The 15,517-nt window shown below is 46.1% G+C and overlaps 1 protein-coding gene across 2 annotated transcripts in view; it reads right to left on the minus strand.

Annotated features, from left to right (window-relative positions):
- The window catches only part of DOCK1 (dedicator of cytokinesis 1), a 535,058-nt gene that overhangs the window by 98,287 nt on the left and 421,254 nt on the right, over positions 1–15,517 (minus strand). For both annotated transcript variants that reach the window (XM_060098409.1, XM_060098408.1), the window contains exons 31-32: positions 13,224–13,324; positions 2,794–2,852 (exon numbers count right to left, since the gene is read on the minus strand). In XM_060098409.1, the coding sequence (XP_059954392.1) occupies positions 2,794–2,852; positions 13,224–13,324 (160 nt within the window). The remainder of the gene's footprint in view (positions 1–2,793; positions 2,853–13,223; positions 13,325–15,517) is intronic.

A 15,517-nucleotide genomic window follows, 5' to 3' on the forward strand; every position in this document is an offset into this window, starting at 1 on the left:
GTGTATGGCTTAAGAGTCCAATTTCATTCTTTTGCAGGTGGATATCCAGTATTAACAACACTATTGTTGTTCACAAACCACTTGTTAAAGTCACTTTCCTTTCTTCATTGTGTATTCTTGGTTTCCTGTCAAAGATCAGTTGACTGCTTATGTGTGGGCTTATTTCTGAGCTCTCTCTTCTGTTTCACTGGTCTATATGTCTGTCTTTATGCCAGTACCACACTGTTTTGATTTCTATAGCTTTGTAATTTATTTTGCAACCAAGAGGTATGATGCCTCCATCTTTGTTCTTCTTTCTCAGGATTGCTTTGGATATTCAGGGTCTTTTGTGGTTCCACATGATTTTTAGAACAGATTTTTCAATGTCTGTAAAAAATTCCATTGGAATTTTGATAGCGATAACAATATCAAGTCTTCCAATTCATGAACATGAGATGTCTTTACATTTATTTGTGTCTCTTTAAATTTCTTTCATCAATGTTTTGTAATTTTCAGTGTACAAGTGTTTCACCTCCTTGGTTAAGTTTATTCCTGAATATTTTATTCATTTTTATGCTATTGAAAATGGGATTGTTTTCTTAATTTCTTTTACAGGTAGTGTGTATAGAAATGAAACTTTTTTTTCTATGTTCATTTTGTATCCTGCAACTTTTCTGAATTTGTTTGTTAGTTCTAACACTTTTTTGGAGGAGTCTTTAGGGTTTTCTACATATAAGATCATGTCATCTGCAAAGAGAGGTAATTTTACTTCTTCCTTTCTGATCTGGATGCCTTTTATTGCTTTTTCTTACTTAACTGGTCTGTCCAGGACTTCCAGTACTATGTTGAATAGGAGGGGTGAGAGTGAGCATCCTGTCTTGTTTCCAATCTTAGAGAAAAACTATCAGTTTTTTACCACTGAGTATGATATTAGTTGACAATATATGCCCTTAACTATGTTAAGTTACATTCCTTCTATACCTAGTTTGTTGAGTTTTCATCATGAAAGGGTTTTGAATTTTGTCCAATGACTTTTCTGTATCTATTGAGATAATTATCCTTCATTCAATTAATGTAGTCTATCACTTTTATTAATTTGCATATGTTGAATCATCTTTGCATCCCCGAGATAAATCCCACTTGTTCCTGGCATATGACCCTTTTAATGTGCTGTTGAATTCAGTTTGCCAGTATTTGGTTGAGGATTTTTGCATCTGTGTTCCTCAGAGATGGTGGCCTATAGATTTTCTTTTTCTTTTTTTTTGTAGTGTGTTTGACTTTGGCATCATGGTAATGCTCATGTCATTAAATGAGTTTAGAAGTGTTGCCTGCTCTTCAGTGTTTTAGAAAAGTGTGAAAAGGATTGGCATTAATTCTTCTTTAAATGTTGGGTAGTATTCACCAGTGCAGGCATCTTGTCCTGGACTTTTGTTTGTTGTAAGATGATTCAATCTCTTTACTCATTATTAGTCTGTTCAGACTTTCTATTTATTCATAATTCAGTCTCAGTAGGTTGTATATTTCTAGGAATGCATCCATTTCTTCTAGGTTGCTGGCACGTAAGTGTTCATAGTAGTCTCTTATGATCCTTTTTATTTCTACGGCATCAGCTGTAATGTTTCTTCTTTCATTTATGATTTTTTTTTGAGTCTCTTCTCCTTTTTTCTTAGTAATCGAGCTAAAGGTTTGTCAATTTTGTTTATCTTTTCAAAAACCCAACTCTTAATTTTATTGAAGTTTTCTATCCTCTATTTTGTTTATTTCTGCTCTAATCCTTATTATTTCCTTCCTTTTGCCGACTTTAGGCTTAGGCCTAGTTTTTTTTTGGTTGCTGTTGTTCCTTGAGGTGTAAACCTGGGTTGTTTATTTGAGATCTTTCTTCACCTGTAAGCCAACACTGTAGATCAATGGACCTAACAGACATATACAAAACATTTCCCTTAACGGCAGCAGAATACACATTTCTCTCAAGTGCACAAGGAACATTCTCCAGGATATGTCACACATTAGGTCACAAAACAATTGTTAACAAATTTAAGAATATTGAAATCATACCAAGTATCCTTTCCTACTGTGATAGAATAAAGCTAGAAATGAGTAACAGAAGGAAAATTGGAAAATTCACAAATACTTGAAAGTTTAAAACTGCACTCCTGAACAATCAATGGGTCAAAGCAGAAATCAAAGAGGAAATCAAAAATTATCTTGAGACAAATGAAAAGTGAAAACACAACATACCAAACCTTTGCAATGCAGCAAAAGCCATACCAAGAGGGAAGTTTATAGTGATAAATGTCTATGTTAATTTCTTTTCTTAAACACACATATCCCTTATTGTTTTGATTGCACAAGTACTCAGCCTACCACCACCTGGTGGCAGTATACCTAAATACAGGGTCTAGTTTTGAGTTGGAGAATAAACCCTTTGGAAGGTAGATTATGTGAAACTGAATACAATAAGTGATGGACTATATAACAGTAGGATGAGCTACATGCTTTGATTCATGAGAAACAGAGTGAATGGTAGTGCTGGCCAGGAGCAAGAGTTCCAAGGCAGAGCTCTGCTCACCTGACACAAGAGGGCGCACTACTGACTTTTCTGTTTTCTCCACCAATCAGATTTTCTCCCTTTTACTTTGGTCTCCCAACTCTTATTCACTGAAAGTGCTTATCGCAAAGGTAGCAATTGCTCTCGGAAGAACAGAAGCTGTTCAGATTTTTAAGATGCCCCAAAGCTGACAAACAGGACCAACGGCGTCACCCACCACCGAGTCATGATATTCACCGTGATGCCCTGAAGTCCCAGTTACTCACCAAGGTTGTACCACATGTCCCTGATTTCGAAGCCAATCTGTCTCCTCATATCTCCGTACCTGAAAACCAGGGACAGGAAAAACGCTGAGTCACTCTATGGAGCATTTGAAAATCAGACTTGGATTATTTTTAAGTGCAATAAAACTCTCCCATCCCTGAGACGAATAAAGAGAGGGTCAAAGCATCAACTTCTTTTGCCACCAAAAGGAACTGAAGGAGGAGGAATCCAGCTAGGGATCTCATTTTCCCATCACCACAGATTCCATAAGATCCTCCCCTCTGTGGAAACATGGGGGAGGTGGTGGAGAGAAATGAAAGTATTTTCCTTTCTTCAGTCTCTAATGGCAGGAGAAAGAGAACCCGGCTCCTTGGCTTGAGGAGGAGTTTGTTTTCCACACATGTTATAAGCATCCAGGCACCAGACACTAAATGACATCCTACAGCCCGGCACACAAGAAGCAGTTCTCACATGTTAAATTAAGCCCTGGAGTCTTAGACAATCAGAGTAGGGAAGGCCTCTTCCATATAGCTCCCAGCTCCTGGCTCTTGCTTTATCATTTTCAATGTAAGGAAGGGCTTAACACCAAAAGATGTCAACAAACATTCCCGTTTTTATGTACCAGCAAAAATAAATGCTAATTTTCTTCCCAGTGGGTCAGCAGAGGGGGTGTGTGTTTCATGAGTAAACAGAATTTGAGGTTTCAGAAGATAAACCTTTATTAGTTTGTGAGCAATTTAACATTTTCCTTTATTGCCTAAGGAAAAGGCTGATTATATTACAAATAATAATTTGCAAAATTATCCTACAGTGTTACAGTGTAGCAGCTGTGTCGTGGCGCCTGCTCTGTGCATCCTTATGTCAGCTGTGGGAAGAAAAGCTCTGATTACAGATGACTGACTTGTGCCTCCACAGGTAGAGATCCGGCTGGTAAATCAACAGCCCCAGCTGGCTGCTACCATTTATCAAAGTCTTGGGTACCCTAAGCACCCGTCTGTCACTTACAGCAGGAAAGGACAGCAGACCCTGCGAGAATCTCAACCAGGAAAGATGAACGCGCCCAGCAGCTCCTCTTTGGAGAATTCAACCTTGGGGGCATCACAGCCGGACAGGTGTCAGGGCATTCACTGTACACGTGGAGAAACTGAAGTGAGAGGGCAGCGCTGTACCCCGTCCTCCGAGGACAAGCTGGTCCTCTGAGGTGAATGTATTACCTTCCAGTCCAGCCCGACACCAGGTGAGCGCTGATGCAGGTAAATTTGGTGAGTGAGAGAGAGGGGATCTCTGCCCAGGAATGCTCCCAGCACCAAGCCACAGGGAGCAGGAACCGGGTCACCCTTCTGCGCCTAGCTGGCACCCAGAAGTGCCCCAGGGGCACAAGATCTGAGCACCAGTGGGGCGTGCATCCTTTTGAGGCTTGCAGAGCCGTTTTCCAATCCCCATTTTGCTCCTGTAGGAATGACAGAGGGGTCCCAGCACCCAGGCCTGGAGAGGATGCGGGTGGCTGCATGATGACTGGGAAGACCATTCTCTGGGCATTTACCAGGAGAACAGGATCGGGGAGAGGAAAACCACGCTCCATCCAGTGCAGACGCTTCCTGCTCAGGCTGGAGGGGTCCTCGCTGTCCAGGAGGATGAGCTGCCTTTCAGGGGAGCAGGTGTCTGGAGAGGTGAGGAGTGTGGCATCGCACGGAGGACCCTGAGAACGTAAACACCCCAGCCCTGGCTACCAGGTGTTCAGACCTCAACACAGGGAGGACGCCAGAGGCCCAGAGGAGGCAAGAGCCTGTCCCAGGGGCGGGCCTGTCACTAACTCAAGCTTAAAGACTCTTAACTGCCAAGCAACTCCTTCTCAGCCCGGAACAGTATCTCTTGAAAAATACGAATGGTTAAAGCCAGGCTGATCTCCATCAGTGTCTGCGCCTTGCTGGCCCCTGACTCAACTTCCTCTCCCAGGCCTTATAATAATTCAAATCAAACCCCAAAGTTCAGAAAGATAAAGCGCAGGACAGCCTTGGCAGCAGCGGGCTCACAGATTGGGTTTGGATCACCAGGAGTGACCCAACGGATGCCTCAAGCCCTACAGTGACTGCTGTCTGTCCAGAGCTGGACTTGACCCGGGGACCCCAGGAGGCGTGTGAGGAGAGGGAAGCCGGCCCAGTCCTGTCTCTCCGCCCAGTACCTCTGCTCCTGGCACCGGCAGAGCCTGAGGGGCTCAAGGATGCCTGGGTTACATTTTTCAGTAACACTTCACTGTCTTCTATGTGGGGAATGATGTGTCTTCACAGTATTTCAGAACGGGGGGATTAGCAGAGATCTGAGTGCACATCACTCAGGAGCGTAAGGCCTCTGGTAGAAAGGTGCTAAAAATGCCATTATAATAGTCAAATCAGACAGAGGTGCTCGAGGCTGGTACAAGATGAGTAAAGAGCTGGAAGGTGAAGGGTAGGACCGAATCTCCCTGGCAGTAAGATTGATCTTTTCTCCCATTTTAATAAGTAGGTGGCTTTGACAAATCTATACACTTCTCAGCGTAATCCCCAAATGGAGTCACAGCTTTCACCAGAACCGAAGAGGAATTCCTGAATCATTTGTAATTCTTGCCCCAAGGAGGAGAAAAAAGCAGTAATGGAGCGTATCTGGGATCATGCTCCTACCTGGAGAATTCCAGAGCTGGCGGCAGCCTTAGAGATCGTTACTAAGTCCATGACTAACGATTTATAGTTGAGAGAACTGAACTAGTCCTGGGGGGGAAGCAAAATGACTTGGCCATGGTCACAGGGCAAGGGGAGAAGAGACTGCACAAGTCTCCAGACTCCCACAGAACTCCTGTTCTTCACCCCCAGCATGCACCTCGAGGACCAGAGAGGGCAGACTTCCACGATGTCACAGCACAGCACTGTGTCTCACCCCTCAAAGTGCATGTGTGGTGTGTTTCATTTGATTTGATTCTCACAGTAAGACCACAAGGTGAGGAAGAAGACGTTCCCGTAGCTATCTTCCCACTGAGGAAGCAGAGATTCCTGGGGGTGAAATGATGTGCCTGTTTCTGCAAAGCCGGAGTCACCTGGTGCTCCCCACCATACCCAGGTCGCCTGTGCGCACCCACAAAGTGAGTGGACAACTTCAAACGGCCAGTCCGAGGGAGCTCCCAGGAGGCATCCCTTAGACAGCCCAGGTAGGTCCCAGATCCCACATCCAGGCCTGTAACTCTGACCCAAAATAGCATGACTCTGGTCTCTGAGACCTTACCTTAGCACCTTCTTTCCTGAATCTTTGCCCCAAAAAGCAGAAATCCCATGTCCACCAGAGATAGCCCAAGCTTGGGGGTAAGACCAACCTGAGACCAAATCTAAGCACACTGGGAAAATTACCTGACCACTCTGACCCTTGGTCTCCCCATGTGTAGTACTGGGATAATGATGGCATGATGCTCCTCTCCCAGGCCTTTGGAAGAACAAGGACATGGTGCCCTCGTCTGTCCTAACAAGCAACAAAGCCAGGCTGGTCCTTCCTTTAAAAGCTCAGAGTGGGCCTCATGCATCCCCCTCATGGTTGCAATGGTCTTTTAGATTAATTTGTTCTGTAAGCATTATTCATTATTTAATGAGTTATGAAATGCTTACTGAAGGCCAGGCACAGAGCTAATATGGGAACACTAATATAATGTGGAAAAGAGACACAGTCCACAGAACTGAGGGACTATTAGCATGTAGTAGAGATGGGCATTAAACAATCATACAAGACTCACACATATATGTATATATAGTAGTTTTTTTTGTTATTATTTATGTTTTTTTGGAGGTCATGGTCACAGTTCTTTAGGAAAAACTGGAGGAGTGGGTCCAGGTTGGCTGTGGGAGAAGCTCTCTTAGAGAGTAATATTTACCCAAGATTTGAAGAAGGAAAGGTGTAATCCAGACAGAGAGGGGAAGAGACCAGCAGGTGCAAAGGCCCTGTGGTGGGGGTGGGGGGTGGGGGTAGGTGAGTATATGGACCAAAGAAGGCAGTGAGACTGGAGGACAGGAAGCTTGCGTTACTCCTTCCCCTTAAGAGGAGGGGTGTGCTGTGAACCAAGGCTGCAGAGGCAGGTTTATAAGTATTTTTTTTAAGTTTCAAAAACTCTTTTGCAATAAGAAATATACTTTACTAAGCAGCATGCATAAAAATGTATGTATACAAAAGTTCTATGAAATAATACTTAACTTTACTACCTGCAATCAACTCTGATGCTTTCTTATATTCTATTTCACTGGAAAAAAAAAGGGGGGGGAAAATGTATGTTGGTCTTGGGTCGTGTGGGTTGACTTGTGTCCTCCATAAAGATCTGTTAAAGCCCTAACCCCTACTACCTGTGAATGTGACCCCCTAAAGAGGGTCTTTACATGATGTAATCCTGTTAAGATGAGGTCACGCTGGATGGGGCGGGCCTTAAATCCAAGCACTGGCATCATTATAAGGAAAGGGATACATTTAGAGACACAGACAAACAAGGCTGAAGGCCATATGAAGAGGGAGGCAGAGATGAGAGTTATACAGCCACGGCCACGGAGCACCAAGGGTGGGCGCCACCCGCCCCCAGAAGATAGGAGAGAGGCACAGACAAGGTCTTCCCTCTGAGCTTCCAGAAGGAACCAACTCTGCTGATGCCTTGACTTCAACTTCTGGCCTCTGTAACTGTGAGGCAATAAATCTCTGTTGTTTCACTTAGTTTGTGTTGTTACATTATGGCAGATGACTCTAACAAATTAATACAATGGCCCATTAAGTTGCTATCCCAGCCCAGTGAAGGGCTGAGATGCACAATTTTAAAACTGTTATCTTAAGGAAAGAGAACAGAATAAGAAGGCTCAACACCAAGACTCGAGGAGCTCTTGCACTTAATGGGTGGAGGGAGGAGTCTGAGCCTGACAAGGGAGCAGTGGAGAGGCCAAAATGCTAGGAGGGAAACCTACAGAGGGGTTCTGGGAGCCCAGGACAGAGCTGGCCCGCAGCCAGCATCGGGAGTGGGTGTGGGTGTGCAGTGAGAGAGGCACGGAGGGAGCTGGAGGGAGATGATGGGTGGGGTGAGACGTTGTTATTTTTATGGGAAAGACTGACATTGTTATTTTTATGGGAAAGACTGGTAAGTTCTGGGGAGGTGGGAGGAGACGGGACCCCAAATGTGACGGATGGGAATCAGCCTTACTAGACACAGGGGTCTGATGTGTCCTCCACTGCATAAAGTTTTATCACGGTTCAATAAAATTCAGCATCACTGGGCGGGGGGATGAGGGGGTGGTGGTGGTGGGATGAACTGGGAGATTGGGATTGACATGTATGCACTAATATGTATAAAATAGATAACTCAGGAGAAACTGCTGTATAAAAAATAAGATTAAAAAAGTATTTTTAAGAAAGAAAATAAATATGTGCACATAAAAAAATTCAGCATCACTAAAAAAAGATGTGGTATATATTTACAATGGAGTATTACTCAGCCATAAAAAAGAATGAAATAATGCCATTTGCAGCGACATGGATGGACCTACAGATTGTCATACTGAGTGAAGTAAGTCAGACAGACAAAGACAAATACCATATAGTATCACTTGTATGTGGAATCTAAAGTATAATACAAATGAATTTATTTATAATACAGAAAGAGACTCAGAAAACAAACTTACGGCTACCAAAGGGGAAAGGGATGGGAGGAGGAATAAATTAGGAGTATGGGATTAACAGATACACACTACTTTATATAAAAGAAGTAAGCAATAATGATTTACTGGATAGCACAGGGAACTATGTTCAATATCTTGTAACAACCTACAATGGAAAATAATCTGAAAAAAATATATAACTGAATCACTTTGCTGTACACCAGAAACTAACACAATGTTGTAAATCAACTATACTTCAACTAAAAAAAAAAAAAAAAGAATATAGCATCGCTAATGCATGTGGGACACTTAATTAACTCTTCGAAAAGGACCTTAGCACAGGTTACAGCTTGTTGAGTCCGTCTCCTTGGGTCCCCTTCTAATACTTAGTATATAGTGAATTTATCTGGAATAATTTGAGTCTCTTGGGAAAAAAATTAACACAAACACAAATAATTTCCTTTTATAATTTGGAACGTTCAACTCCAGCTTCAGATTAGGTCACACTGCAAAGCAAGGCTTGTCACTGTGCACTTCTTTTCTTTTGGTTTCCCTAAAAGGTAATGTGTACAGTAGGAATTGACACACTGATGTTTCAGAACCCAGTGTTGGAAACATTGTGATATTTTGTTTATATTTTGTTTATGCGGTATTTTGGTCCAGTAGTGAAACCTGTCCTCTTAGAAGAGGCAGTGAGCTGAGGATAGACTTCTATAGGAAAAACAAAACCAACCAGAAAAGGATGGGAAACATCCCGGGACCAACTGGGGAGAGGGTACCACGAGGAACCCACATTCATCACATAGGTTCAAATCCACTGGCCTGGGCTTCACCCTCTCGGGCTAGAATTTTTAAATGGGCATTTTACGCTTAGAGCTGCTGGAGGCCCATCCATGAACCCCTTTCCTCTTCCAGAAGGCAGTCTGGTCCTGAACACAGAAGGCCAGTTGCCATCACATCACCCCATTGCCCCAACGCTAGGACACACGATGTCTTACAAACTAAAATGGTCAAGCTGGCTGCTAATCCAAAGCCAACTCTTTCACATTTGACTCATACTTCCGGAGCCCCCGTAATGTACAAGGCGTGGGGGATGGAGGATGGGACATTCATGAAGGTCGGGGTGAGCATTCTGTCGCCTTCTCTGTCTTTGTTAGGAGTCACTGGCGCCAAGGATGTCTGAAGGTGAGTCAGTTAAATGTTCTCATTATGGACTTGGATTCGTAGAGGTTATTTATTTTGTGGTTCATTGCCAAATCTGGTACTCAGTTTGGGTTTGACATAATCAGTGTTCTGCACGCTATGGCCCATTCTTTGATGTTACTCCCATGTGCTTTGGGGAATGCCATTGGAATAAATATCCTAATTATCTCCCCAACCTAGGTCACCAGGAGGACGGGAAGCTTAACAAGAGGGAATGAACAGGCAGATCTTCTGATAACAGGATTTTCTATTGTTCTGAGCCACAGTGCTGTGGACCAGGCAGGCACGAGGAGGTGCAGGCCACGGCAGAGAGGAAGGGCCGCGCTGGGGGCACGAGGGGGCTCATGCCGAAGCCCTGGGTTGGATTCACAAACCCTACGGCAGTAGACAAGCCGACGTGGACAGCCAGAGGCTACTAAACAGGGGGGCCTCACTCCACTTTCAGACCCCACGGCCTTTCCCTCTAGAAGAAAATAACCCCCTGAATTTATGGTCCACTGTGCTGGAAATCAGCAGCCAGCCATTTGCTCAGACGCCTGGGGTTAATCCCCGTGTCACCTGGTCGCTCGCACCTTGCCCCAAGTCCCGATCACTCCAGGCCTGGCCACTCACTTATGCTTCAGCAACGAAGAGCATTTCTGTTTATAGAGTGGGCCATGCCCCTTAGGACGCGATGACCCCTTTTGGGACTGGCTGTTTGCTGACAAGGGGGTCAGTCAATCTGGTAAACATCTCAGCCACCTTCACCACCCAGGCTGAGCCCTACATGCCTACCTCTGGGCTGCCAAGGCATTTGGGGAGCATTTACGTTCTACTCCAATCATGTAATTTTGCACAGCTACCTGCCCCCTAGACTGTGAACTTTTAATCTCTGGGTCCCAAGCACCAGGACTCTAGTGCCATGAGTACATGGCACAATGTGAAACAAATTAAAACATTTCTAAGGCACTAAAAAATTTAAGCATTTGGGTAGGACCATCTCCTAATATTTCTCATGCAGGTTTTGCTATTTAGAAATTAAAATTGCACATGGATGATAAAGCGTTTAAGGTGTAGCAAGAGGCAGGGTGCATACAACAAAGAGGCGAACCAACGTTTTATCTTAGCCACGCGGCCTCATAGGCCAAGAGCGCTTAACACAGATGCTGGAAATTCCTTCTCCTCCGTTGGCCTGTCATGGCCACACACTGAACCTGTGCCCCTGGGAAAGGGCCCCTTGGGCTGCACAGGAGCTGAAACACTCCTGCAAAGACAATTTCTGAAATGTTTGGGGCTTTTTCCCTCGGGGGATCCATGAGACAATTTCTAAGGGAAAATCTGGAGTCTCTCTTTGCCACGGCTGTGAGAGAGAGAATTCTAAAAGCCCGATTCAGAGGCCCTCTGGGAGGGGTGACACCAGCTGGCTGTGTTTAATTTTCCTTGGCTTTGAAGCTTCAGAAGTCACAGCACGATGCAGGAACCAAGCGTTTTCTTTGGTGGACAAGGCCCTGTGTGGTGAATGCATTTATTGGTGTCGCTCTAGCTTAGATGTTAATGCTCTCACACCAACAAGGAAAGGGCCCAGGGAGAGAGACGGGCCCCGCCCTGACCGGAGAATGCTCAGAATCAAATGGTTTTATTCTCCAAACTGTGAAGGAGACCTCAGCTCTTTTCAGGCAGATTTCCGGTTTAAACTCAATTCTCCTCTGCAGGCATCTCTAAGGGTAGGATGCGCTACAAGCTTGGCAAGGAATGGACACCAGTGCCAGCTGGAGCTGGGTCTGGACCCCAGCCTCACGCCACATGAGCACTGCACACAGGTGGGCAGGACAGGATAACCAGGGCTCTGGAGGGCTCTGGTGGGGAGCGGCTAGGGCCGAGTGCTGTGTGTGCTGGTTATTAGTGTTTCCATTACAAACAGCTTTCCCCACGACAGCTTTTCATCGAGGACAACAAGCTGGGAGCCATCCCTCACTTCCTGGGAGCACTGAGGGAATATAAATTTCACAAAGCGGTAGCATCCCTGTCGAGCCAGTCCCCGGAAGGTGCTGCCTAGAAAAGTCTGTCTCCTGAGCCAAGATGAGGGATAAACTCTGCTGGTTCGGAGGTGGGGGCCATCTTCCCTGCCATCGCCGCTGGGCACCCACTGGGCCCACGCCACCCAGGGTGCGTTTCCCTTTCTGAAGAAGGAACACTTGTCTCTATCAACGGCCAACAGACCAGTCATTCAACTGCGGGAGCTTGAAGGAAAGACGGCTCAATGTTCTGTTTTGTTTTTGTTTTCTTTTTTGGCTGCTCCACATGGCATGAGGGATCTTAGTTCCCCGACCAGAGATCAAACCTGGGAAGCAGGGAGTCTTAACCACTGGGAAGGGAAGCCAGGGAAGTCCCGAGATGACCCGATGAAAGCTGACCTTTAGATGGCTCAGGGAAGGATTTAAGGTTTTAAAAGCAGCCCAGCTAAATGTATTGGGCTCTGAACTGCCCAAGTTAGAATGACTTAGTGTGAGACACGGGACCCTGGTTCACAACCTGCTTCACTTCCTCGTCTGGAAAATAAAGATGATAAGAGAACCTACGGAATAGTTTTGGTTTTTGTTCGAATGGTTCTACGTGAAAAATGCATACAACGTTCTTAGAAAGTCACTGGCAGGTCATACGTGCTCTGTAAATATCTGCTGAACTACTTCTTACTCCCCAGGGAGAGTGTGCTTTCCATTTGGTCTGCAAGGGAGACACACAGGCCTGGGACACTAGGATGGCAGATCAGCTGTCCCCTTCTGAGAGGCCCTGGAACCTCTAACCTCAGTGATGGTACCAGGTTGCCAATGCCTTGGAACCGTCAACACGGCTCAGAGGGATTATGAAGGGATGAACAGAGATGGATGACTCAGCAGCGTGAGGTACTGATGGAAGGGGCCCCCAGAGAACTGAGACGCTGGTGAAACTGAGGCAGAGAGAGAGGTTGCAAGGCCCTCAGAGTGCCCAAGGGTTGCAAAGAAACCCATGTAAGGGTTCTTTTCCTGACCCTGGACCAGGAGCTGTTCCGGATGCAGTGATGAAGGAGCCAGGCAGGGATCCTGGCTTCCCTGGGGCTTCTCAGACGTTTTCAGGATAATCCAAGGGCTAGTTAAGCCCTTTCAGATCTCCTGCCTGGAAGAGGACCGGGGTCACCTCTTGCAAAGAAGGAACCCCAGATGACTCATCACTCCACGATGCGTTGTTCCACAATCCCAAGATGCCAACGGCTTCTGTCAGAAGCTTCCTTCTTTGAAGCAGCATTGGAGAATTAAGCAATACAGCAAACCATACGTGGCGTGACATCAGCATGGTGCACAGCAAAAGCAATTATCTCCCGAAACTCCCATCCTGTTCGGTGCTAACAGTCTTGAATGACACTGACTTGCAACCCACCAGAATGAATCTGCAATTTTAGATCTGGATTCATGGGTTACAAAAGGCAATACTCAATTCATGGTTTGAAATCACCCCCACATTACACCATGATTACATCTCAATTGGTACCCAGCTGGCTTAGAAGACGCAAGAAGACTGTGCTAATAGAACTGCAGGCTCCTGCCCGTGCATGTGGGGCTACGTGGACTTACTTGTTAAGGATTTTCCCTCTCTTTGCACTTGAAAAATTCTCCAGCTGCAAGGACTCTTGAGTGAGGAAAGCGACAGCCAGGTGAAAATAGTTGTTCCACAGCTGAAACCAAAAAGGGGAGATGCTAAGGTGCCGAACCGATTAATATAGGATCTCAGAAACGCTCCGAGACGTTTAAATAGCATTTGCCCAGCACACACTTCTGAAAGGTTTGAAAGCTGCATTCTCTACATACACATTGCTAATCAGCCACCCACGGTGTGGTTCAGGGCTGAGCATGGGCTCTGACAGTGCATGCAGTCAGATCCCAGCTCAGCCACTTATTTAGGCAGACACTCTAACCTCTCTGTGCCTCGGTGTCCTCAGGTAAAGTGGGAATTTCAACAGTACCTACCTGATAGGGCTGCTAAAGGACGGAGGGAGTAAAGACATGCAGTGCCCATCCAGTGGTGCCGGGAGCACGGGAAGCACGTAATAAATGTTAGCTGTTATTAACACTGTATTATGGAGCCCCTTACCTCACAGTATACAGCAAGTTCCCTACATATGAAGGAGTTCCGAGAGTGCGTTCGTAAGTCCAACTTGGTCGTAAGTCCAACAAAGTTAGCCTAGGTACCCAACTAACACAATCAGCTATATATACCACTGCTCTTATGCTTGCTTCCGGACGTCCTGGGCTTGAAATAAAGATACTGTACTCCTGTACTCTATACAGTACTGTAAAGTACACAAAAGCACGACCAATTGTAGAGGATGCACGCACGGGACAATGGACACCAGACGCGTGAACTAACGTACGTGACTGGACATGCGAATGCACATTTGCATTTTTGAAAGTTCACAACTTGAAGGTTCGTAGGTAGGGGACTTACTGTATAGTTTTCTATAATTTATCATTTTTATGATACTAAAAATATATACACACTAGAAAATTGAGGAAAATGTAAAAAGATCCAACATTTCATATTTCAAGGACTTAGAGACTGTACGTGGCTTAAATGACAATTTCCTGTAAAATGATTTTGTCATCGTAAAGCTCTTCACTGGAAGCTCTGTGTATCTGGACACAGTATCCCATAAAAGTGCTCTTCAACAAGAAGTGTTATGATGGGTAGATTCCTAAAGTCATGAAACTAAGACCCCCTGATTAGGTCAATGTTTAAGACCAGCTGAAGAAAATTAAAATGAAGGAGGAATTCTTGGATCATGAACGGGGGCTTTTCGCTTGAACTCCATAAATGACACGGGCATACCCCTCACTGCCCAGGGGAGAAACCTGGGATTTATTCTGGGCTTTGTCCTTCGCAGCATCCCACTGTTTCAATCAGCAAGTCCTTCTGCTTCACCTTATAAATCCCTCCGAGCCCACCCACTTTGTCTCAGTGCTGGGGTATCACCCACCCCAGGTCAGCATCATCCCTCACGGACCAGAACAGCCTGCTTCCTGCTTCCTGTCCTCGCCTCGTCCCACAGGGCAGCCAGAGGGAACTGACACTAATCCGAGGGGGCCACCCCCCAGTTCAAACCTCTTCAGGAACTTCCCACACGTTTCCGGTCAGAACAGAGTTTGTTTTTGTTTTTGTTTTTGTTTGCGGTACGTGGGCCTCTCACTGCTGTGGCCTCTCCCGTTGCGGAGCACAGGCTCCGGACGCGCAGGCTCAGCGGCCATGGCTCACGGGCCCAGCTGCTCCGCGGCATGTGGGATCTTCCCAGACCGGGGCACGAACCCATGTCCCCTGCATCGGCAGGTGGACTCTCAACCACTGCGCCACCAGGGAAGCCCCAGAACAGAGTTTGAAGGGGAGTCCCACTGCCCGGTTCCCTCTGCTTCTGCCTTGCAGCAGCCTTTCCATCCATACTCTGCACCCTTGTCTTCCCATCAGATCCTTGAGCTGATGCTCTCCCCACCCCTGGGCCTTTGAACATTCCGGGTCCACCCCCGTCTCCTCCCTCACTGGGTCTCAGCATACCAGGACCGGGTGTGTTCGCCCTCTCCACGCCCTCAAGCACCTTGGCCTGTCCCTACAGTCCTGCCCTAATGGTCCTCCCTTTACACTCCATGGTACACAGGGTGGGGGCAGGATTCCAGGTCTGGGGCAGAGCCTGGCTCAAAGTAAGTGATCCATCAGGAATAATCAATATTTGAGGGATGAACCCATGGGGACATCTCAAATGCAAGTGAAAACTCTCTGGACATTCCCTCCAGATTGCTTCCATCTGCATCCTCTCTCAGAGGGCGGCACCCGAGGGTGGGGGAGCACAGGGGAGAGATAAGCGGGGAGACCCTCCCCCCCA

This window comes from Mesoplodon densirostris, chromosome 1 (assembly GCF_025265405.1).
Source record: "Mesoplodon densirostris isolate mMesDen1 chromosome 1, mMesDen1 primary haplotype, whole genome shotgun sequence".
NCBI classification, from domain to species: Eukaryota; Metazoa; Chordata; class Mammalia; order Artiodactyla; family Ziphiidae; genus Mesoplodon; species Mesoplodon densirostris.